The sequence below is a fragment of the Melopsittacus undulatus genome, chromosome 7 (genome assembly GCF_012275295.1).
Source record: "Melopsittacus undulatus isolate bMelUnd1 chromosome 7, bMelUnd1.mat.Z, whole genome shotgun sequence".
Classification (NCBI taxonomy): Eukaryota; Metazoa; Chordata; class Aves; order Psittaciformes; family Psittaculidae; genus Melopsittacus; species Melopsittacus undulatus.
This window is the reverse complement of record NC_047533.1, coordinates 3,045,802-3,070,424: the sequence shown is the minus strand read 5'-3', so window position 1 is coordinate 3,070,424 and position 24,623 is coordinate 3,045,802. Positions and strand designations below refer to the sequence as shown.

Genomic DNA, 24,623 nt, shown 5'->3' with positions numbered 1-24,623 from the left:
AAACAGGAGAGTGCTGGTGGCTTGGAAACCTGCTCCTAAGGAGTTAAACTGAAGTTGTGGAGCCTGGCAGGATGAAAACTCTGGAAGAGTACATTTAAATTGCAGGGAATGCTGAGCTGGTCCAACTGGATCGTCCGGCCGCAGGTTCCCCCAAAGAGGGCTTTGATTTTCCAACACAACACCCAAAATTCTCTCCTGCTTTTAGAACACACATGTGGAATCACGCTCCCTATTGCACAACACGGCTGGAGGAGTCATTCCAGGTAGCATAGAATCATAGGATCCCAGCCTCGTTTGGGTTGGAAAGGAGCTTAAAGCTCATCCAGCTCCAACCCCTGCCACGGGCAGGGACCCCTTCCACTGGAGCAGCTGCTCCAAGCCCCTGTGTCCAACCTGGCCTTGAGCACTGCCAGGGATGGGGCAGCCACAGCTTCTCTGGGCACCCTGTGCCAGCGCCTCAGCACCCTCCCAGGGAACAGCTTCTGCCTAAGAGCTCAGCTCAGTCTCCCCTCTCTTGGGCAGGTTCAAGCCATTCCCCCTGGCCTGGAAGGTGGTAGGTGAATTTGTTTGGTTTTCCTTAGGCCTGTGAGGAGTCCATGGTTTTTGGAACAGCAGCTCCGTAACTCAACAGTTAGGTTTAGATGTCTCTTTGTAGCCTCCCTTGTTAATGCCTGTTGCAGGTGATGCTCCTTGTAGGTTGGACCCTACAAGGGATATAAGGAAGAAGCTCTTTACTGTGAGGGTGCTGAGGCACTGGAATGGGTTGCCCAGGGAGGTTGTGAATGCTCCATCCCTGGCAGTGTTCAAGGCCAGGTTGGATGAAGCCTTGGGTGCCATGGTTTAGTGTGAGGTGTCCTTGCCCATGGCAGGGGGGTTGGAACTGAATGATCTTAAGGTCCTTTCCAACCCAAACCATTCTATGTTTCTTTGACCCACAGGGTCTTCTGATGCTGGGCCCTGCAGCAGCCAGGCTGAGTTTCAGTGGTCTCCATAAGACACTGTGGTGAGACTGCCTTGGCTACAGCCGGGCTTAGAGGCAAAGCCACACTCCTGCCCCTGTGCCTCCTGCTGCCGAGGCTGGAGGATGATCTCAGGCACCGAGTGCCAGACATCACATGAGCTGCGGAAATGGGTTTCACTTCCTCAGTGCCTGATGCAGCAAAGAGCATGATCTGTGGTGGGGACACAGGCATAGGGTGCCCAGAGAAGCTGTGGCTGCCCCATCCCTGGCAGTGCTCAAGGCCAGGTTGGACACAGGGGCTTGGAGCTGGAGGAGCTTTAAGATCCTTTCCAACCCCAACCAGGTTATGGTTCTATGGTCTAGGGTGAAATCAACCCCACAGTTAGCCCTGCAAGAGAACCCTCCTCTATGCAAATCAGCTTTTTAATCTGTCACCCTCGTGCTTCCCTCGTGCCTTTCCTGCATGGGTTGTCTGGTGGATGGGTCAGGAGCCTCCAAGTTGGCCTTCCATGGGGAGCAGGCTCCTTCTGCTGGTGACCACAGGGCATCCCGACCTGGGGATGCGATGCTGGGAGCTGTGATGCCTGTGGTCCAGGCCCTGGTGTCAATCCAATCACCCTACTCATAGCTTAGAGACTTCCACATCCGTCTGCAGCACAGTGCAAGGTTTGCAGTACTGATACTGAGGATGTTTTTGGGGGGTCTCACTATTCTGCACCTTCCCTTGATCTGCTTCTTTAAAGCTTAGCTAATGAATCACAGCAGATAAATTATGGCACTAAGATAGGAACGTGGTGTCTGTGGAGGGGCCAGCCTTGGTGGGGGTTTGTTTCCACTTGGGTCAGCAAATTTGAGCTGAAAAGATGTAGTTTTCCATAAACCCCCCCCCAACCCAAGCCTTTAAAGGAGCGGTTTGTACTTTAAACAAAGATTACAGTGCTATAGAGAGGAATTGCATTGAACCAAGTGACTTGTTCTACTGCTGGAGCAGGAAACAAAGCAGAAACCCCTGAGGAGAGCTGAGCCCTCTTGTGTTCATCAGCCTGAAGACCCTGGGATGTCACTGATGGCTTAAAGCAAAGCATCACAGCTGCACACAACATCTGGCTCCACACTTCAAAGATTTCCATCCATGAAGAGGTCCCCTCCATGACTTTTGGCTCCGTTTTCCATCTCCAACATGTCCAAAGGTTACCGAGTTCCCATAGTGGGAGTCCTCGAGCAGTGTCACAGGATGATGAGTCCTGCAGGTTCTGTGCTCCATCCACTGCATCCCTCCCATAGGAACATTGCACACTCTTGCAGGTCCTGGATCTTGGACTGTTTGGGGGCACTGGGGTGGTGTGGACCAGGAAGGGGGTTCCTCCTGGGCTGCATCTCCAGAAGTTTGCCCTATAGACCCTTTGTAATGTAATAACACCCTTACCAAGATGCTAAATGCATCAAACCTGATGGATGTGAAGATTGGTGCTGTAATCCTCCTGATCCCCATGGATTCAGTGGTGTTTGGGGGCTGTTTGTGTCAAAACATTGAATTCCATCCAGCCTAAAAGCTATTACACTGCTACAGCATTACCCGTTGATGCAATGTGCTGAGCAGTCCATTAGAAGTGAAGGCAAAGGGTCCATCCCTTGCCCTGCTGCTGGGGCAACCCCTATCATAACAGAGGGGTTGTTTCAAGCCAGTTATAAATTAATATAAGAAAATAAATGTTGATGGTTCTATATAAATTGTATATAAATCCTATAGGAAATTGTTTGGATTTATTCACAAACTTGGATGGTGAACCCAAAATCAGGGCCTGGCAGTGGCTTGGAGGTGAAACGCTCCCCAATGGGCCACAAAGATCACACAAGGATTAGGAAGCTGTGTGAGGAATGGCCGAGGGACCTGGGACTGTTCAGCCTGGAGAAGAGAAGGCTCAGGGAGACCTTGTCACTGGGTTCCAGTAGTTAAAGGGTGGCTACAAAGCAGATGGAGACTCCTTCAGGAGTCCCATGGGTCAGACAAGGGGTGATGGGCACAAGTTACTGCTGGGGAGATTCCGACTGCACACAAGGGGAACATGTTTCCCAATGGGAACAAGCAGCCACTGGAATCATCTCCCCAGGGAAGTGGTGACTCCCCAGTGCTGGACACTGTTAAGACTGGGCTGGACAGGGTGCTGAGACATCCAGTGTAGGTGATGCTGTGCCTGGAACGGTTGGACCCATTGGATCCTTGAGGTCCCTTCCAACCTGGGGTTCTAGGGTTCTGTTCCTCCATTCCCCTTCCAAGCTGCTCCTAACAAACCTGGAGGACAACTGAATCCTACAAATGGGGTTTCCTCCTCCCTTCACAAATCTGTTTATTCACTGTGGAAGGCAAAGGGGAATAGGACTGAAAGGGTTGGAGATGTTTTAATGGGTGAGAAACGAGACCTCAGTGACTGGGCTGCCCATTGCCTGTGTATGAGGTGCTCAGCAGCTCTGGCAGCCCTGGCACAGAGCCCTGGAAGGCTGATGTGCCCTCCTGAGTTGTGTTCGAGTAGGGTCACTGCTTGTTTATGTATCTGCTTCATTGAATCCCAGCCTGGTTTGGGTTGGAAGGGACCTTAAATCCCATCCAGTTCCAACCCCTGCCACGGGCAGGGACCCCTTCCACTGGAGCAGCTGCTCCAAGCCCCTGTGTCCAACCTGGCCTTGAGCACTGCCAGGGATGGGGCAGCCACAGCTTCTCTGGGCACCCTGTGCCAGCGCCTCAGCACCCTCCCAGGGAACAGCTTCTGCCTAAGAGCTCAGCTCAGTCTCCCCCCTCTTGGGCAGGTTCAAGCCATTCCCCTTGGCCTGTCCCTACAGGCCCTTGTCCCAAGCCCCTCTCCAGCTTTCCTGCAGCCCCTTTAGGCACTGGAGCTGCTCCAAGGTCTCCCCTTGAGGAGCCTTCTCTTGTCCAGGCTGCCCCAGCCCAGCTCTCTCAGCCTGGCTCCAGAGCAGAGCTGCTCCAGCCCTCGCAGCAGCTCCATGGCCTCCTCTGGGCTTGCTCCAACAGCTCCGTGTCCCTCTTGTGCTGCTGCCCCAGAGCTGGACACAGCATAAATGCTTCCATGATCCTAATCTGCAGTCACCTTAATTTTGGCTCTTCCATACATCCCCACCACCTTTTCTAATCTCCATTCATCCCTTCCAACCCAACCTAGGATTTCATCCCTCCCAATAATTCATTAAACCCCCCAAATAACCAGTTTTCCTGCAGCAGCATCACCTGTGGCCCTGTTCCACCCCATGCAGACACCAAACCCTGGCTGAACACAGGAACACAAGCCCAGGTGAAAGCGTTTTGTTTGAGCACTTTCTCTCTGATAAGAGCCAGCAGCACCAACACACCCAGAGGTAAACCAAAGGGGTTCAACCTTCCAAACCCCAATGACACATCCTGAAGGAGGAGGGGAAACCAAATCCACAAGGAAAACACGCTGTGTGTAACCAGGCCGTTTCCCTTGGCTGCTGTCCTTCACTCACTGTATTGTGTGTGCCCATATGGGTCATTCCCTTGTGTTTTCTGAGCTACCTTCTGGCTCTGCTCCCGTGGATGGGCACCCAGCAATGTGGTTTCTTAAGAATATTGGAAAATCATGGAATCATGGAATGGTTTGTGTTGGAAGGGACCTTAAAGCTCCTCCAGCTCCAACCCCTGCCATGGGCAGGGACCCCTTCCACTGGAGCAGCTGCTCCAAGCCCCTGTGTCCAACCTGGCCTGGATGCAAAGAGATAGGGCAAAGATGTTTGGAAAGAGGTATCCTTAATGCATTGAAGTGAGATAGCTGGGGGAAATAACCACCCCAATCATGCAGAGGTGGGCACCGACCCAAGAGCCATGTCTTCGGAAGCCTGTGGATGCACAACTGTATGCAAGAGGCTTTCACCAGTGATGATTTGAGAGTCAAATAAGGGCAGATGGGACCGGATGGGTATAAGTGAGGGTGCTGAGGCTCTGGCACAGGGTGCCCAGAGAAGCTGTGGCTGCCCCATCCCTGGCAGTGCTCAAGGCCAGGTTGGACACAGGGGCTTGGAGCAGCTGCTCCAGTGGAAGGGGTCCCTGCCATGGCAGGGGTTGGAGCTGGAGGAGCTTTGAGGTCCCTTCCAACCCAAACCAGGCTGGGATTCTATGATTCAGGTTTGGGAATCCCTTTAACATCATTGGGTCCAACCATAAAGTCAGTTGCCTTGGTCAGAAGCCCAGGAACACTTCACCTTCTGAACACCCCCAGCTTGTTCAGTTGTTGTGAAGCAACCAGGGCCTCTCTTTGCTCATGATCACTCCTTCAGCTCTGACACACAGGATGAAAGAACAAGCAACAGGCAGGCCTGCAGGTACCACCGGCGCTGGCTGCTGTCGTGGTACCTCCAGCACAGCAAACAGTCAGGTAGAGTCAATAGGGTGGATGCCTTAAATTCCTGTTTTAGGAGAAAGCAGATAACGATTGGATGCTGTCCCGTTTTCAGGCTGGGAATTGTTTGCCAGGCTTGAATTACAGGAATTGCTGCAGCGAGGCAGTGCCTTTGTGCCCTTAGCTCGGAGCTGGCAGCTCGCACGCTGGGTCCCTGCATCATGCTCCCCTCACAAACAATCACAGACACTGTTTGTGGTGGAAACAAACCCAGATTGATCTGAGGCTGTAAAGGGAAATAGCACAGTGAAGAATAACTTTATTGAATGTGGGGTTTAGATCTCACTGTGTTCTCTTCCTCAGCAGGAGAAACTCTTCGCACCGATGGTGCTGCCAGCTCGTGTTTTGGCTTTTCCTGTTTGAACTGATTTGGTGGGGAAAGTCTTTGGACAAAGCCTTTTCCCATAGCTTTGGCTTAGTTGTGACCCAAAAGCGAGCTGCTGGTGACAGCCTTTAATTCATAGAATCATAGAATGGTTTGGGTTGGAAAGGACCTTAAGATCATCCAGTTCCAACCCCCCTGCCATGGGCAGGGACACCTCACACTAAACCATGGCACCCAAGGCTGCATCCAACTTGGCCTTGAGCACTGCCAGGGATGGAGCATTCACAACCTCCCTGGGCAACCCATTCCAGTGCCTCAGCACCCTCACAGGAAAGAATTTCTTCCTTATATCCAATCTAAACCTCCCCTGTTTCAGTCACCAAAGGGTGGAGGGAAGAGGTTTTAAAGCTGCTGCTGTGATGAGGTATTTGGGGTTCAGAGAGGCTTGGGAATCACTGGGGGCTAAGGTACTGATGCTGGCCCGTGCCAGGATCCATATGACTTCTTAGGGAGGATGAGGCTATGATGCTCCTGGTGATGCTCAGCTCCAGCTCCAGGGGCTGGAGGTGTTTCTGGTGCTGCAGTTCACCTCCTTCCTCCTGGGTACCAGAGGATGCTCCTGGAGTCATGCCATTTGCCTTCCAAACTGGTCACTATTTCAGCTGCCAGATGGGATCATTATGATGAGGAATCCTACCTGTGGGACTTGAGCTGTCTCCCTTCCGAGGGAATTCACGCTTGGTTTATTTTCCCTTATCCAGCCAGGAGTTTTCCCTCCGACAGACGTGCTGGCACTTTGCCTGGCTATAAAACATGGAGCAGAGGAGCCCCAAGCACTAACCTAGTACTAAAAGCTGTAAAATGAGTCAACTTTGGGCAAACCATATGGTAACGTTCACTGTGCCACAGGTGAGAGCAAATACAGTATGTTCAGTGCAGCACACAGGAAAAATAATCAGTTGTCAGAGGGTAATGGGGCTGGAATTCCAACCCATCCCACATGGAAGGTTTTAAAGCCTCTCACCTCCGTGTTCTTGCTCTTTTGGATGGCTTTGCTGCTCTGACTTTGAGATGAGATCTTAGGCCATGGAGCTGCTGCAAGGACTGGAGCAGCTCTGCTCTGGAGCCAGGCTGAGAGAGCTGGGCTGGGGCAGCCTGGACAAGAGAAGGCTCCTGAAGGGGAGACCCCAGAGCAGCTCCAGTGCCTAAAGGGGCTGCAGGAAAGCTGGAGAGGGGCTTGGGACAAGGGCCTGTAGGGACAGGCCAAGGGGAATGGCTTGAACCTGCCCAAGAGAGGGGAGACTGAGCTGAGCTCTTAGGCAGAAGCTGTTCCCTGTGAGGGTGCTGAGGCGCTGGCACAGGGTGCCCAGAGAAGCTGTGGCTGCCCCATCCCTGGCAGTGCTCAAGACCAGGTTGGACACAGGGGCTTGGAGCAGCTGCTCCAGTGGAAGGGTTGGAACTGAATGGGCTTTAAGCTCCCTTCCAGCAGAAACCCTGCTGTGATTCTGTGATTCCATGATGATTTCCTGCATTAGATAGACCTGCTCGTGTTTGGCTACTGACCTGAATCTCAAAGAGCAGAAGCTGTCACTTTGCAGTTCCTCTGTTATCCTTGCCTGTTCAGTCAATAAGATTTACTTGGGTTGTTTTCCTTTTAGGACAGGGATCACCAAGGATACTCTATCCCCAGTCCCAGCCTCTGTTGCATTCAGGTGGGGATCGGAAGGGGTACAGTTCAGTGGTTCTATTCTTTGTCATGACTTGCTCCTTCACTTTAGATTTGATAAAGCAAAGTGCAAGGGGTTTGAGTCTGCTGCTCTTTATTTGCCTCCCATGCACCTTGGTGTTTGCCCTCGGTGGTGTTTCTAGGAGCCTCTCTCTGCCCCCATCTATCCATCACCCGGTTTCATGCATCACAAGGAAGGTTTGGATTTGCTCTTTAGGAAATAGAGTCATTTTTAGAGGGCAGCATCATAGATTAACAAAGGACCCAGAGGAAGCAAACCCCACCAGGTCTCCTCACCCCATCTGCTCCATTACTTAGCCTTGCCTTGGGTCCTGCCTGCCACAGAGGGATGCCAGTGGCATCTCAGCATCACTTCGGATGCAGCAGCTCTCTTGCGCTGTCCCAGAGGATTGTGGCAGCTTGCAAACACTCTCAGTGCAATCAGCCCATCCCAATTAGCATAATGATGCTGCCTAATTTATGCACAAATTGCCCTCATTTATGTGTGTGGATACCTATGATTAAACCAAGCACACGTGGAACAGGGTTTGGTCTCAACCCAACCGTGCAAGCACAAAGCTGTGTCCACCAGCTCCGGAATTCCTTCTTCCATGTTAGTAAAGCATGGAGCTGTGTGTTGGTTCCTCTGGCAGCTCACTGGGGTGAGGGGCAGGATGAAACTCGTGGCAGGAGGTAAGAGAATAAAAGATTCCAGTGCTGAGATTTGCATGGATTAAAGGCAGGTTTAATTTGCCTGGATGCACTTGGCTTCCAGGTGGATTATGCTGGCAGCAGGATTTGGGGCTGTCTCGCCAACTAATGCCTTTTAGTTTCATTATCCCAACAGGAGATGGAGGCCACCTTTGTTAACCCCAGCTCCTCAATGTCTTTGTATGTAATGGTTTCCACCATTCCTGGTTTTGCTTAGCAAACCTGCTGTTGTTGTCTGATCCCACCTAGTGCAGCCGTTCCCAAATGGGGTTATTCCAAAAGAGACCTGTGAGGTTGTGAGCTTGTGTTCCTTGGTTGTATCAAAGAAATGGTGTTGTGCATGAAGTTGTTCCGTGGTGAACGGGGTGATCCAGCACAGAAATCATAGGATCATGGAATCATTTAGGTTGGGAAAGACCTCTAAGATCATCAAATCCAACCATTCCCAAGCATTGCCAAGGCCACCACTAATGTCCTGAAGCATCACATCCATGCCTCTTTCAGACACCTCCAGCAAAGAGTACACCCGTCCAAGCCATGAGCAGCCAGTTCCTCCAGGAGTATGCTGTGGGAATGTGTAGGTAGAGAACATCCACAGCCCTTCCATGATCCAGAGGCATTGGAACAGGGCAGGGCTGCAGGCACACACTGCAAGTGTTCACACAGCGTGGAGACGAGGCCTCAGTGCCATGGGTTAGTGCTGGCCTTGGGATGAAGGTTGGACTTGGAGCTCTTAAAGGTGTTCCCAGCTCTCTTGCCAGCCTTCCTTACTGTTGATGTGCTGCACCAGCATAGACGTTTACCTGGTTAGATTGCTTCCAACCAAAGGTATACAACTAACATATCATATAATAATTCCAGGTAATGCTGATGCTGTTCCCAATGCTGGTGAGCTGCATCCAGGGCTTCCACAGCCAGCTGCCTGCCCTGCATCCTCAGGATACCATGGTTATGGAGGATTATCTGGCAAGGATGCTGGGGAGGGACTCTTCATTAGGGACTGCAGTGACAGGACAAGGAGTAACGGGTTCAAACTGAAACAGGGGAGGTTCAGATTGGATATAAGGAAGAAATTCTTTACTGTGAGGGTGCTGAGGCACTGGAATGGGTTGCCCAGGGAGGTTGTGAATGCTCCATCCCTGGCAGTGTTCAAGGCCAGGTTAGATGAAGCCTTGGGTGCCATGGTTTAGTGTGAGGTGTCCCTGCCCATGGCAGGGGGGTTGGAACTGGATGATCTTAAGGTCCTTTCCAACCCAAACCATGCCCTGTTTCTATACGAGGTTTACATTGCTGGCACACTGGGGCTCAATGGGCTCAGGGCACAGCAGATGAGTGGAAAGGCTGGTGTGTGGCTGGGTAAGCCCAGTGCTGGACCCACCACCTCCCTTCAGCTGTGCCATGCATCTGCTCTCTGGCAACCACACTTGCTCCACGTGCAAACCATGGGAGTGATTCCTAAGGACAGCTGTGGATGTGAGATGTCCCTGTTAGCGTATGGAACATCGGATGCTTCTGTTCTCATGTACTTCCCCTTACCTGTCAGAGGAGTGAGCTTTATGAGTCACTGCAAGTCATGCAGTGGGAATTACTCTCTTCTTCTGTTACTGATGTGTTTTTACAGCCAGCTGAAGACACAGCCTGCTGCAAACCCATTCAAACGTGTCACGTTGGCTTTCAGAGGCTTTTATAAGCTCTTTGGTTTTCATTCTGACTTTGCAGTTGCTTTCTTTCCTTGCCTCCCAGTGTCTTTTCCCTTCAGTGAGACATTGGTCTTGTCTTGCAGGGAGCTGTGCACACTGCGTGTGGCCTGCCCTGAGCTTTGTGATTCCCTTTCAACTCAGGTAGTGCTAAGTACAACAGGGAAAGGAGTCATATAGAGTCCCATATAGATCCCATATAGATTGGTTTGGGTTGGAAGGGACCTTAAAGCTCATCCAGTCCCAACCCCTGCCATGGGCAGGGACACCTTCCACTGGAGCAGCTGCTCCGAGCCCCATCCAACCTTGCCTTGAGTAGACTGACCACATAAGTACTGACAGCACCATTACCTGTGCCAAATTCCCTATCTCTACCCATTTGTCTTAAATGCATGGAGCTAACTGAAGGATGGAAGGCCACTGCACAGGAAAGAGAGGATGGGCTGAAGGCTGCATTGCATACAGCAGCCTCCGAACCCCTGTGTCCCAGGACAGCAGCATCACTGGGAGGTGTTAGGAAACACTGAATCTTAAGGAAGGAAACACAAGTGGTATGGAGGGACCATGCAGTTTGGCACTTGTGTGGGTTCCTTGCTGTGGACCAGAGACAAGAGAGAGCAGAAGCTGACAGGGAAGTTACCCACTCTCCTCCTCCCTGCCACATCCAGTGTCTTTAATCTCAACTCAGCTTCAAATGGCAGTGGCTGATGCTGATGGGCTGCTGGGGTTAAGCAGCTCTCCTGCAGCCTTCAGAGCGGATGTGAGCCCTGCCTCTCGCTGCTTTGAAGCTCCTGGTTCTATCACACTCAACTAAATCAGCTTTTTGCTTCTCCTCAGAGGTAAAACTCAGCCTTTTGTGCCCATCTGATTGAAGTGCTGAGGCTTGTCTCATTGAACGAGGGCTCGAGTCCACACTTGACTAGGATGAAAAGCAGCGAGGAGATCACCCAGGGATTATGTCTGAGCTCCGCAGCTACTTGGCACTGATAGAGCAGATGGCTGGGTCACATCCTGCCCACGGCTGGGGAGCAAAGCCTTCCATAGGGAAGAAGATACTCATTTGATGGAGTTTATTCACCCCTGAATCTACAAGTGCCTCCGGTCTCTACTTTTGTACTTTATAGCATCAGCCCAGATGGGATCAGTGAAAGGAGGGGTTGGTTCTGCCAACTGCTGCAAGGAGCCAATGCTGCCTTGAAGCTGGTGTAGGTAAAAGAGATCTGGGAGGGAAAACAGAGCTGCAGAGGGTGGGAGAGGTTTGGTTTGTCCCAGGATCAACCAGACACAGCCATGGGTGATCCATGAGCACCTGAGATGCGGCTTTGCTGATGGAGCAAGGAATCCAAGTCCGAGAGCCTCTGGTTTGTGCAGAGCTGTGAGAGCATCACAGACATTGCTATGGGTCACCTGAACCACAGGGACAAGGCTCAGCCTGTTCCCTTTAGGACTGCACTTGATCCTACAGCCAAAGGCTGTATCCAGAGGGGACTGGGCTTAGGGAAGCGCTAGTGGTTACCTCAGTGATCCATGGCCATAAGAAATCCTGGTGACCAACATGCAGCTCTCTGGTGCCTTCCAGAAGGGTGGGAATAAATGAACATCCACAAACCTGCTTTTCTAATGTTCCATCTGCCTGTTTCTGGGTTAATAACACACTCATAGGAGACCAAAGTGCCTTCACCATGATAAATATCATTAATCCTTCTAGCTATAGGCTCTCCTTTACTTGACTTCACCCCATGCATCAGTGCACAGAGCAAGGGAAGCTGCGAACGTCAGCCTCCGCATTTGTAACTACTTCTGTCTCTGCCCCAAAGCACTTTTAACCCAGGAAACCTCCACAATCTCACCCCTTCTGTATTTCACAGCTATATTCATGTTTTCAAGTGTGTCTGCAGCCTGAGCCATAATGAAAAACTGCATTTGCATGCAGGTAAAAGGAAGCAGAATGACCTTGCCGGCAGCAGGGGATGCTGAGGTTTGACTCTTTGGGTTGAAAAGCCTTTTTCTCTCTGTTTATTTGCAGGGGGCACCGCTGGAAGAACCTTTATGGGCTCCCAATGAAGGTGGATGATTTACTGATGACAAGTAAGGTAGGAAGAAGTGGTGTTCATTTGGCATCTTGGCATTGATCCTCTCCTTGAAATAACATCTCCCCGGCTGGTGGCTGAGCAGTCATGGCTCTATTTTAGGGCTCAGTACACAGCAGTGGCAGCACATGGCCAAGGCATTAACTTGTGTTCAAGTGTCCCTTTAAACACAGAGGGAAGGGAAATCTTATTTAAGAGCTACCTGGAACCTAACTAAGTGGAAAAACTCTGACTTCCTGCCCCAAAGGATAATAAGGGCTCTGTTGGAAGGGGAATGGCTCTTATTTGAGAGCACTCAGCACAGGGATTTTCTTGTTCTGCTGAAGCGTAGTGGTTGGGTTGGAATTCAGGTTCTAACTTGCTATCCCACCTAAAAATACATGTTGTTAGTTTATTTTCATCGTGTTGAGCTTCTGTGGAAAGCTGGTCCATCTCCAGATGTGGCAAGAGAGAGCTCTGGTCTTGATTAATGAAATGGAGGAAAATCCCTGATGTTACAAGCATGAAAGCATTGGATAAACTTGGAATAGAAGCACAAATGGGTGTTGAGTTAAATGTATTTATAAGTAGGTTTTATGATGCTCGAATATATGGATGCTTGCCTTGCTGGCTCAATTCTGCCTTGGTTGTTGTGCTCTGGAGCAGCATCGTGGTGATGCAACGGTTGCTGCTGCTCTCTGCTTCCTCTTGGAGTACGATGGGGAGTATTGACCATAGTCACTGTATAGACACCTAAATATGAGTCAACCTTTCCCATTGCAATCCAAAACCCCTTACAAAGGCCTCTTACCTTTACTTGTGCAGGAGAACCTTGTGCTTTGCTCTACACATTCCTACTGTTTCAATCCACAAGCTTGGAAAGGTGATAGAGTGGTCCTTGAGTTGCCACCGTGGTATCAAACCTCAGCAGCCTGCACATACCCAAAGTACAGCAAAGTTGGATGCTCGGATTTGGAGCCTGGTGAACCCAGTGTCACAGACAGGATTTGATCCTTGATTTATTCAGCCCCTAAACGTGTCAGGAAGTATCAGGGTGAACGTGGTGTGTGTTATGTCTGTTGGACGTTAACACCGGCTCTGCTTTACACTGCGGTTGGGGTTTACACTTCTCGTTACCATGGGTGGGATTAGTGCTTAGGCTGGTGTTTCGTGTCAGTGAGGAGTTTCCTGGCTGAGTCCTTGGAGGGAGAAGGGGAAATTCAAGCTGTAACAAGAGCAAATTCTTTCAATGGAGGTTTAGAGTTCTCTCCTGTAGTTGTGCTTTCTGGCTGGCGCACGATAAGATGCTCGCCTGTGGAATTTGCTTGGAGCAGGGATTTGCATGAATTATTGTTTCATGCAAAAGGAACATCTGTGCAAAGCATTCTCCCTCTGCTCCATGGTACCACAGCACCCAGCAGAGGAAGGATTTGTGTGCCTGGGTGCACTGGTCAGCAATAGCCAAGTGCTTGGGGGGAGGAAAGATGGAGAAATAGAAACAAAGGTGCTGATCTGAAAGGGAAGAACCCTTCTGGGCTGTGTGGCAGCATCAGGATCATAGAACCATGGAATGGGTTGGGTTGGAAGGGACCTTAAAGCTCATCCAGTTCCAACCCCTGCCATGGGCAAGGACAGCTTCCACTGGAGCAGCTTGCTCAAACAGCAGCATCATCCTGTTAGGAAGAACTTGGGATAATTGTACTTGGACTCTTGCAGAGTCCAGTTTTGTATTTGGGAAGTGATTCTTTCCCAATTATAAGGAAGCTGTTCCCTGGGAGGGTGCTGAGGGAAGGCACAAGGTGCCCAGAGAAGCTGTGGCTGCCCCATCCCTGGCAGTGCTCAAGGCCAGGTTGGACACAGGGGCTTGGAGCAGCTGCTCCAGTGGAAGGGGTCCCTGCCCGTGGCAGGGGTTGGAGCTGGAGGAGCTTTAAGGTCCCTTCCAACCCAAACCAGTCCAGGATTCTGGGATGTGAGTAAAATGCCATCAATCAGAGGAAATAGTACTGAAGTAGCGTGGCCCAAACCCATGTTGAAGGTGGGAGTAAGCAGTGATTGTGATGGTCTCTGATTCTGCGCTTTAAGCTTTCCTCTGAAGGGTTTCATGTTCTCATAGAGTGATCATTTATAAAGCAGTAATTAAGCAAATGAGCTCCAGTGTCATCAGCCTGGCTACAAAAGCAGGAAGCTGACATTTGGAAGAAACCTGCAAGCTGCAGACTCCAATTATCCAATACTGAAAATGATGGCGTCTCAGAGGAATAGGGAGAGAAATGAAAGGATCCCTTCAAGGCTGGGGGACATGAATCCAGGTTTTGTGGGGAGATGGGAGCTTTTCATTTCACTCAGAATTCCCCATTGATGCTGAACCTGTGATCTTCACTGAAAGTCTCATGGAGTCATGAGTGGTTTGGGTTGGAAAGGAGCTTCAAGCTCATCCAGTGCCAGCGCCTCAGCACCCTCACAGGGAAGAGCTTCTGCCTTATCTCCAACCTGAACTTCCCCTGTTTCAGTCTGAACCCATCACCCCTTGTCCTGTCCCTACAGTCCCCGATGACAAGTCCCCCTCCAGCATCCCTGTAGGCCCATTCACTACCTTCAGGCCATCCCTATCCTTCCCTGTACCTTTTCCAGCTGCATTGCCAGCATCTTCTGGGAGGTGGGAGCCAAGGATGTTCCCTGTGTATTAGCAGAGGAGCTTGACACATGTGGTTTCCTCTCACCGGTGCTCAGTGCTGAGCTGTTCTCTGTGCTACCCACAGCAACTGAAAGATCTTTCCTGTCTGATAACAGTCAGTAATTGTGGTTGGCTCCTTCCTCTGCCATACGTGCCCGTGTTAACTTGCAAGTGCATTTGTCATGGGAGCACTGCTGCTGCACAGCTCCATCCCCTCCAGCTCCAGCACAGAGGCACCAGCCACGGCAGCGGTTGGACGCTGCACCCTCCCTCTCAAGGACTGCTCTCCATACAGCTGCACTGCGTGCTGGCCGAGCCAAGAAGTGATTTTCCCCCCATTTGGAAGATGTGCTCCTCTAGTTTTGGTTGAAGCCACCGAAAGCTGTGTTCCTTCTCAGATCTTTAGTGATGGTTGTCAAATGGTGGGGTTTGTTGATGGGCACACTGACCATGGAGTGCTCTTTGGAAAGGCAGAGGTTGCTCTGAGACCAGAAATCACAGATTAGAGTGATCCTAAAGCGTAGAACCCCAGCATGGTTTGGGTTGGAAGGGAGCTCAAATCCCATCCAGCTCCAACCCCTGCCACAGGCAGGGACCCCTTCCACTGGAGCAGCTGCTCCAAGCCCCTGTGTCCAACCTGGCCTTGAGCACTGCCAGGGATGGGGCAGCCACAGCTTCTCTGGGCACCCTGTGCCAGCGCCTCAGCACCCTCCCAGGGAACAGCTTCTGCCTCAGAGCTCAGCTCAGTCTCCCCTCTCTTGGGCAGGTTCAAGCCATTCCCCTTGGCCTGTCCCTCCAGGCCCTTGTCCCAAGCCCCTCTCCAGCTTTCCTGCAGCCCCTTTAGGCACTGGAGCTGCTCTGGGCTCTCCCCTTCAGGAGCCTTCTCTTGTCCAGGCTGCCCCAGCCCAGCTCTCTCAGCCTGGCTCCAGAGCAGAGCTGCTCCAGCCCTCGCAGCAGCTCCATGGCCTCCTCTGGCCTCTCTCCAGCAGCTCCACGTCCCTCTTGTGCTGCTGCCCCAGAGCTGGAGCAGGGCTGCAGGGGGGGTCTCCCCAGAGCACAGCAGAGGGGCAGGATCCCCTCCCTCCACAGCTCAATCCCACAGACCCTTTCCCTCTTTCCTGGGAAGCTCCAAACACTTGCATGGAATTGGACATCACTGCTGGGTGCTACAAGCCCACTGGGAGTTGTGTGCAGTGCCACAGCCAGTGTGGACTCTCAGCACTCAGCACCCACCTCCAGCGTGAGGCTGTTGGAGCAGAACAGGAGCTGAGGATGTGAAGGAGACAACTGCTTACAGAACCCACAGCAAGCAGCGTGTCAGGACCTGCAACCTGTACCTAGAGCTGCTGTGTCTACATAACCACATCCCCCTCTGCTCCTGACAGCTCCCTCCCTGGGTAGCAATTTATCTTCCTCCATAGCTTGTTCTGCAGGCAGGTTTCCTCCTGCAGGTGTTGAGGGAGGCTTCATCTTTATGTTAATGGAGCGCAGCTATCAGTGCCCAGCCATCAACTGCTCTCATGTTCCTCTGAGAGGTGAGGTTCTGATTGAAATCCAGGCTGGAAAGACTCATAGCAGCCCTGAATCAGATGGAAACTGCTCCAGATCGGTGGCTGCCTCCAAAGAACAGAGCCTGCCTTTGTTCTGCAGGGTGTAGAACCACAGCTTCAGCTTTCAGAAGGGTGCAGCTGCAGTCTGCAGCCTGGGGTCAGGCTTTTGGTGGGGTTTGCTAAGCTTGAGGGCTTCCTCAGCATCGGCTCTGCACTGAGATCAAGCAGCTAAACACAGTTACTGCTTATCCTGTTGGACCGGAATCTGTGGGGGCATAGAACCATAGGATCAGGGAATGGTTTGAGTTGAAGGGAGCTTATATCCCATCTGCTTCCAACCCCTGCCACGGGCAGGGACCCCTTCCACTGGAGCAGCTGCTCCAAGCCCCTGTGTCCAACCTGGCCTTGAGCACTGCCAGGGATGGGGCAGCCACAGCTTCTCTGGGCACCCTGTGCCAGCGCCTCAGCACCCTCCCAGGGAACAGCTTCTGCCTAAGAGCTCAGCTCAGTCTCCCCTCTCTTGGGCAGGTTCAAGCCATTCCCCTTGGCCTGTCCTTACAGGCCCTTGTCCCAAGCCCCTCTCCAGGTCTCCTGGCTCCTTCCCTAGAACCCTTGTGATGTTATTTAAGCAGTTTGTAGTCCAAATCCTTGGAATTCCCTGCTGAAAGCTGAAATCTGTCAATCCTGACAGGTCTTTCCAAGAGCAAAGCATGGAAATCTCCTGTCCTAGGTCTGGCACCATCACTGCTATTTTCCTCTCTCCTTTGTCTCCTTTATACTGGTGTATAAACCTGTGGCGTGTGTAGTGCTTACAAAGAAAGGAAAGTAGACCCATATGCTCCAGGAATTTGGACACATGGACCTCTCATGGGATAGATGGATTTGTCACACTTACGTTCTACCCATGTATGATCTTGGGGTGAGGAACTGCTGGTGCTTGGTCAGGGACCTGTTCCCTTTTCACATGGAGTTCTCTGGTGACAAGCAGATTTGGGGGGGATGTGGATGTACATGGGGGGTAAGGCAGGCTGCAATAATGAAGCATTCTCTATAGGAACAGAGTGTTTTACAGATACATACAGATAAATACAAGGGTATTTACAAGATGCTTTATGCTGTGGTCTAAGGTGGGTGCTTATGGGAAGTGCTGTCTGGTAGCAGGTAAACTGCTGCATTGGGGAGAAGCAGACGAGCTTCTGATGCGTAAATCCTGCAGCTCTGAGACAAGATGTGTTACTGGTACTGAGAGCCCAACCAGTTGCTCTGAGCTACATCCACGTGCAACAACACTTTGAGAGAGTTGGTACCCACAGAGCTGAGGGATGTGTTTGCTGCAGAAGGAGGTAAACGGTTCCTTGGGGTATGTGGAAGGGTTATCTGGGATCCAAGGAGGAGGACGGTCTTACAGGGAAACCAGTTGTTGGTTTACTGTTGCTCAGTGACAGGGAATTTAATCCCCAGACTTGCTTTATGGATGTGTTTTATCAGTCCCCATTGAGGTTGATGTGTTCTCCAAGGCATTCCCTTTCTTTCCTGTCCTATTACCCAGGTGCTTCTGCCCAGTGTCTGTTGTCTCTGGTGAGATGAGGAGGGTGCTGTACCAGCTAAAGCATCCGGTATCTGGGGAAACAAACCCTTTAATCCCTATGGTTTTGCTGCTGCAGAGAGCATTTGTGGGGATGGGGCTGTGTGTGAGCAAACGTTGCACAGCTTGGCCAGATTCTGCTTCCATCTGATGCAGTGCATGTGCCCTGATGAGTGATTCAGCAAGGTCAAGGCGCTCTTTGAGGAACTACAGAGAGAAAAGGCCTTTTAAAGTGAAATACTTCAAACACAGATGGAGTCTCTGCTACAATAAAGCTGCTTTTTAGTGCTTCATGGCTCTTGCCTTTGCTCACTGCAAGGTGCTTTGCTGGTAATGCTCTGGCTTGGCTGCTCCTTGCTCAGTGGATGTTCTGGGCAGCCTCAGGTCTTCCCTCAGGCTGAGCTTTGAGGAAGTACAAGGTCAAACTGCTGTGGGTCTAGAGGATGCTCCTAGGTTTTAAACTCAAGTAGAGCTGCTCCTTACCAAAAGGAAAGCAGCTCCTTGGCTTTTGGTTTCAAACACAAACAGGCTTTGTATTTGAGACGAAGCAGGTGTGAGGATGAAATGCTGTTGTCCCCCTCTAAATGAGTGGATATGATGGCATCTAAACTGACATCTGAGCTTGTGATGTCCCAGTGTGGCTGAGCAGGAAGGTCCCTGCAGCTGCAGTGCATTTGGGTTTAGCTATTGCACGTTACTGTGTGCAGGGTTCCTCCTTGTAGAGGAGCATCGAGGAGGAGGAGAGGGCAATAACCCCCAGGTTGGATGAAGCCTTGGGTGCCATGGTTTAGTGTGAGGTGTCCCTGCCCATGGCAGGGGGTTGGAACTGGATGATCTTAAGGTGCTTTCCAACCCAAACCATTCTATGAATCTATGATTCTATAACCCAGAGGTCAGGCAGGAGATGAAAGAGTCACCATCCCTGCAAGTGCTCACACACTGTGTAGATGAGGCCCTCAGTGCTATGGGTTAGTGGTGGCCTTCACAGTGCTGGGAATGGTTGGACTGGATGAGCTGAAAGGGCTTTTCCAGCCCAGCAGATGCTGTGATTCTAAGAAGTGATGGATGTTGAGCAGGCACGTGCGGGGATGCGCATCGTCTTGCTTCCTTCAGCCCAAAGATGGACTCAAAGATGTAGACGTGGTGAGGCAGCTGGTGGCACATCGTGACCAAGAACAGTGTGAGACTGAAGGGTCTGGAGGAAAGAGTTCAATCTGAGCAAAGGCAAATGACATGGAAGGGCTGGAGCTCTGCACTCAGTGCTTCCCCAAACAGGGACATGCGAGTCAGGAATCCTGGGAATCATGGAATCCTGCAATCCCAGGTTGGAAGGGACCTCAAGGATCAGCTGCTCCAACCTTTCCAGGCAAAGGAATGGATGTCCCATCACCCTGTGTCCAGTGCTCAGGAGTCACCACTTCCCTGGGGAGATGATTCCAATGGTTGTTCTCAGAGTGAAGAGTTTTCCTCTTGTGTCCACCTGGAATCTCCCCAGCAGTAACTTGCACCCATCACCCCTCACCTTCTCCATGAGACTCCCTGAACAGAGGGAATGGTTCCTTCCCCTGGGCATCCTCATGGAGTGCTGCCTTGGGAATGGTGGTGTTGGCTGGATGTTTTCTTCCAAGTGTTTGCCTTCAAATGAAGGTGCAGTGCAGGCAACAGGGATTCTCCTATTGCTGGAGCAGATGTCCCTTTACAGACACCAGTTACAGTCAGAAACCACTGTGAAACCCCAGTTGCTATGGGTCAGTGCCTTCAGCTGCAGGGGCACCAACCATGTGCATCAGCCACCTCACCACTTGTCCCCATGGTTTAACCTGCTGCTGTTGAAGAAAAGCAGAGCCTGCTCCTGCAGCACCCAATGGGTGCTGGGGTGCAAGGAGACCACAGCACCCATGCTGCTGGTGCTGCTCTGCCTCCATCAGAGCTCCCACAGGCTGAGGTCTGCTGCTGGAGAGCTCTCATACCATCATGTGTAATGAGGATGCGTTTCCCCAAATGACAGCTTGCAGGAAATGAGTTTTCTGCTCTTCAGCTGCCAGTGTCCTATGGGTGTTTTTCTGTCCTGTATCTGCTGTTTCATAGAACCAGAGTCACCTGGAAAAGCCCTTTCAGCTCATCCAGTCCAACCATTCCCAGCCCTGCCAAGGCCAGCACTAACCCATGGCACTGAGGCCTCGTCTCCACGCTGTGTGCACACTTGCAGGGCTGGTGCCTGCAGCCCTGCCCTGGGCAGCCTGTTCCAATGCCTGAGCACCCTCTGGGGCAGGAATTGTTCCTCAGCTCCATCTAAACCTGCCCTGGTGCAGCTTGAGGCCAGTTCCTCTTGTCCCATCCCTTGTTCCTTGGGAGCAGAGCCCAGCCCCTCCTGGCTCCATCCTCCTCTCAGGCACTTGTAGGGAGCCATCAGGTCCCCCCTGAGCCTTCTCTTCTCCATCTGAACCCCCCAGGTCCCTCAGCCGTTCCCCATCTCTCTTGTGCTCCAGGCCCTGCACCAGCTCCAGTGCCCTGCTCTGGCCCTGCTCCAATGATGGGAACACCAACAGGTACCCACAGGCACAAAAGCAAACCGGGAGGCTGGCTATGCTGCTGCTTTGGAGGCAGTTGCTCAATGGAAATGAGATTTGCTGGGAGATGCCCCCACCTTCTCTTAGTGCTGCTTGCCCTGTTACTCTCAGAGGTGAATCTGTTCAGTCCTTTTGATGAGCATCATCCAGAACCTCAATCAAAACCTCTACGATTGCTGTTTCTATATGTGCTTTGAGCAGAGCCTGAAATGTGTCTTTGGGAGGATGCTTTAGTGAGCTGTTGGATGACAACCCGCTTTCTGCTCTGCATTAACTGCTTTAAAACATCTACTCCCTCGTTCAAGTTTATTTGCCCTTTAATAAAGGAAGATATTATCTGTTGGAAAATTATTTTTTCATCCCTCAGGCAGGTGTTTCAGAGTTTCCATTGTTTTTAAAGCATCTCTTTCTGTGCTTGTTGAATGGCTGTCAGCTGCTGAACCTAAGCATCAATCTTTATCAGGTGCTTAGCTGGATATGCTGTTTCAGTGATGCCATGCGGATGGGTGCTAGGATGCTCAGGATCACCTTTGCTCCACATAGAGCGTTTTGAGCCTCCCTGCTTTATCATCTGATGGGTGCAGCTCTTCATTTGCAGTTATAGCACGGAAGAAGCTCTTCCTCAGTGTTTTATTATAAGAGCTCAGCTCAGTCTCCCCTCTCTTGGGCAGGTTCAAGCCATTCCCCTTGGCCTGTCCCTACAGGCCCTTGTCCCAAGCCCCTCTCCAGCTTTCCTGCAGCCCCTTTAGGCACTGGAGCTGCTCTGGGGTCTCCCCTTCAGGAGCCTTCTCTTGTCCAGGCTGCCCCAGCCCAGCTCTCTCAGCCTGGCTCCAGAGCAGAGCTGCTCCAGCCCTCGCAGCAGCTCCATGGCCTCCTCTGGCCTCTCTCCAGCAGCTCCACGTCCCTCTTGTGCTGCTGCCCCAGAGCTGGAGCAGGGCTGAGCACAGCAGAGGGGCAGGATCCCCTCCCTGAGCTGCTGTGGAGCATCCTCATGAAGCAATGCACTGGGTACCCACAACAGCCACCCCTGACAGTGGGACCAAGCTGGATGCTCCCCAAAGGCAATGAGCACAGGTATTGGGTAGCACAGGTTGGTACCTTTGAGGGTGGTGGACTTGGCAGACCTGGAGTAAAGGTTGGACTTGGTGATCTCAAAGGTCTTTGCCAGCCCGGTTGGTTCTATGATTCTCTAAGAGGTTAGTGACTGATTAGATGGTGTTTGAAGAAAGTTGTTGGCTACACAAGGTCTGATGTGTTCTTGGATATAAATCAGCAATGTGGTAAAGAGTAAAGCAATTTCTCCCCTTAAAATCAATGCAAAAAGAGAAGGGATGTATGCAGGGACTGGAGAAACACCCACACAGTTGTGTTCCCATCCCTGTCCTCACCTTCCTCACGTAGATCAAGATGAACCAAGGAGGAAGCTTGGAGGTGTGGTTGGGTGACCTGTTCTCAAAGCCACCATATCTGCTGTCTTGGTAACACTGCTCTCCTTATCTCAGCATCACTGTACACTCTATCCTTGGGGGTATTTCTAGAGGGATTTACAAAGCCACTGGAGTGATTTAAGTGCTCGGATGTGTTTGAATATCCCAATAAGTGTTTATCTGTAATTGAGGTCTTATAAAAACACTGTGAAACACGAGCTATCATCCAGCTCCTGCCTCCCTTCCAGTGAAACTGGCAAATATCATGCTTTGATCATCCTTTGTCCCTATGGATTAGAGCCATCTCCTCTTGTCTTTGCACAGAGGACCCCCTAAAGGACTGAACAAGCATCAACAGGGCCCATCCCTGTGATGTTTAGGCTCCCCAGTGCCTTCTGTGAGCTGGTCCCAGCCCTGCTACTTCAAAGGAGGACGAATCTGCTCATGGGGCTGGGGATCTGCCTCCCCCTCCTGACTGTGAATCAGGGGTTGGCTTGAGCCATGCTGTGTGGTTGTTCATCCCTCCAAGGTTTGCATTATCGCTCTGCAGATCCCATCATCCCTCTCTTTAATCCCTTCTCCTTTCTGCTGTCGTGCTTTCGACCCCAGCGATTTTCAAAGCAGTCCCATTCGCTTCCTAGGGTTTCCTCCGGGTGGAATTTGCATCCAGGAAAGGGGAGGAGGATTTAAATGGCTTTCTCTGTACTGTTTGATTGTCTCTGACCCTCTCCTTTACTCATTTCCTCATTCCACAGCCAAGTCCTTTTATTTTAATCTCCTCATATCACAACCATCGGAACCTTTTAGGGCCTTTTATTATATAGGGCTTGAAAAGATGGGGTGAGTATTGCACCGAATGGGCTCGAATGCCTCGCAGGAAGCTTCGGGAAGCAGAACCACATCCATGCTCCTGATTATTGGACATGGAACTCTTCTTAATCCCCCCACTCCCCAAAGGAACAAGCGATGGGAGGGAGGGTGTTGTTGCTATTGGATTTATTGGCTGTGATTTAGCAAATAAATGCTTTATAATCACTTCCTTGCTGCTCCTTGCAGCCAAGAAAGGGAGACGTGCAACGAAGGAAGGGCAGGCTGCCTGCTCCCACTCCCTGTTTCCCTTTGGATTTGCATTTCCTACTTCCCGGATTGCTTTCCTTTAGGCTTCTAATGAGCATTTAGATACATAGTTAGTCTTATGGCTCTATATAAGTTGTATATTAAACAGAAAAGGCCAGATTTGGCCCCAGGCCAGTGTCTGCAGTGGTTCCTGGCTCTGTGCTCCGTTGCTGCTATTTGGATGTTCCCATATTTCCCGTCCAGGAGAAGCCATCAGGAAAATAAAGGGAGATGTGGATACACTGAAGTCAGCTGCATACTTTCAAATGTTAGACCAGGCTGTATGAGGGTGGGAAATAAACCTTGCTGCTAATGCAAGCACATAGTCCCTCTGCAGTGCGAGCTTCCCTCCCATCCCTCTCAATGGGGATCCCTACCTGGAGCACCAAAACCTCTCCCTTTGGCTTTCAGACCCTTGTATAACAAAGCATATTCAGTTGGGGAAACACTGGAACAGGCAAACCAAAGAGGTTGTGAATGCTCCATCCCTGGCAGTGTTCAAGGCCAGGTTGGACAGAGCCTTGGGTGCCATGGTTTAGTGTGAGGTGTCCCTGCCCATGGCAGGGGGTTGGAACTGGATGATCTTAAGGTCCTTTCCAACCCAAACTGTTCTATGGTTCTATGAAGAGACTTAGGTACATGGTTGAGAGCTTTGAACAAGAAGGAATGAAGGTAGCCGGCCAGCAGAACTCCTGAACATGAGCCTAGACCTTTGAAACTTGAAGCTGAGCTGAGTTGGACACCAGTTCCAATGATACCGGCGGCACCAAAACCACTGGTGTGGTGGGAACAGCCTTGAATTACTTGTAATATCAGAGTAATGGCATGGCTTGGGTTGGAAGGGACATTAAAAGCTCATCCAGTTTCAACCCCTTGCCATGGGCAGGGACACCTTCCACTGGAGCAGGGTGCCCAGAGAAGCTGTGGCTGCTCCATCCCTGGCAGTGCTCAAGGCCAGGTTGGACACAGGGGCTTGGAGCAGCTGCTCCAGTGGAAGGGGTCCCTGCCTATGGCAGGGGTTGAAACTGGATGAGCTTTTAATGTCCCTTCCATACAAACCATGCTGGGATTCTATGATTTACATTCCCTTTGTGTTGGTTGGACAGCTCAGAGGCAGGACCCTGCAGCAGCACGATGGCTCTTGGATGGAATGGGGAATTGCTTGTTAAAGTGTGAGCAGTTCCATATGTTATGCCCCAAAACAACCACCTGTTAATAAATTAGAGCACCTCTTCCCAACAGCAGGTATCAGACAGGGAGATCTACGTATAAAATACCCTATTGAACATTGCTGGGAAAGGCAGTGGCTGCCTGGAGTTGAGGTCTCCAGTCAGGACTTCCTTTAGGATGTTGTCAGTCAAAGCCATTGCATGTGTGGTACCCTTTGCCACTATATATCCTATGTGGATACCGTAACCACCATCCTGATGGATATTTGGGTGTTCATTTATGTCTTGTAGCTCTTCCAATTTCAGTGAGGAAATACTATGGTTTTGAAGCAGCATTTCACACTTTGATCCTTCTTTATCCAAGTTTGGCCAGGAGTCAGCCTTTCTCTTCCTTGGCATGGGCGTGAGGTGTGGAAGCCATTGCCTGCTGCACAGAAAGCAATCCTTGGATAATCCATGGTCTGGGGTGAGGCATCCCTGCCCATGGCAGGGGGTTTTAACTGGATGATCTTAAGGTCCTTTCCAACCCAAACCATTCCATGATCCTATGAAACCCAGCTCCTAAAATGGGGCTGGGAATACTCATCAGGCAAAGCCAGTATCGTAACCTGCATTT

General features: G+C 51.2%; 1 protein-coding gene across 2 annotated transcripts in view; it reads left to right on the top strand.

Annotated features, from left to right (window-relative positions):
• PTPRA (protein tyrosine phosphatase receptor type A) overlaps positions 1-24,623 on the top strand; it is a 107,108-nt gene that overhangs the window by 36,816 nt on the left and 45,669 nt on the right. For both annotated transcript variants that reach the window (XM_034064678.1, XM_034064677.1), the window contains exon 3: positions 11,874-11,940. In XM_034064678.1, the coding sequence (XP_033920569.1) occupies positions 11,908-11,940 (33 nt within the window). In that variant the 5' untranslated portion in view covers positions 11,874-11,907. The remainder of the gene's footprint in view (positions 1-11,873; positions 11,941-24,623) is intronic.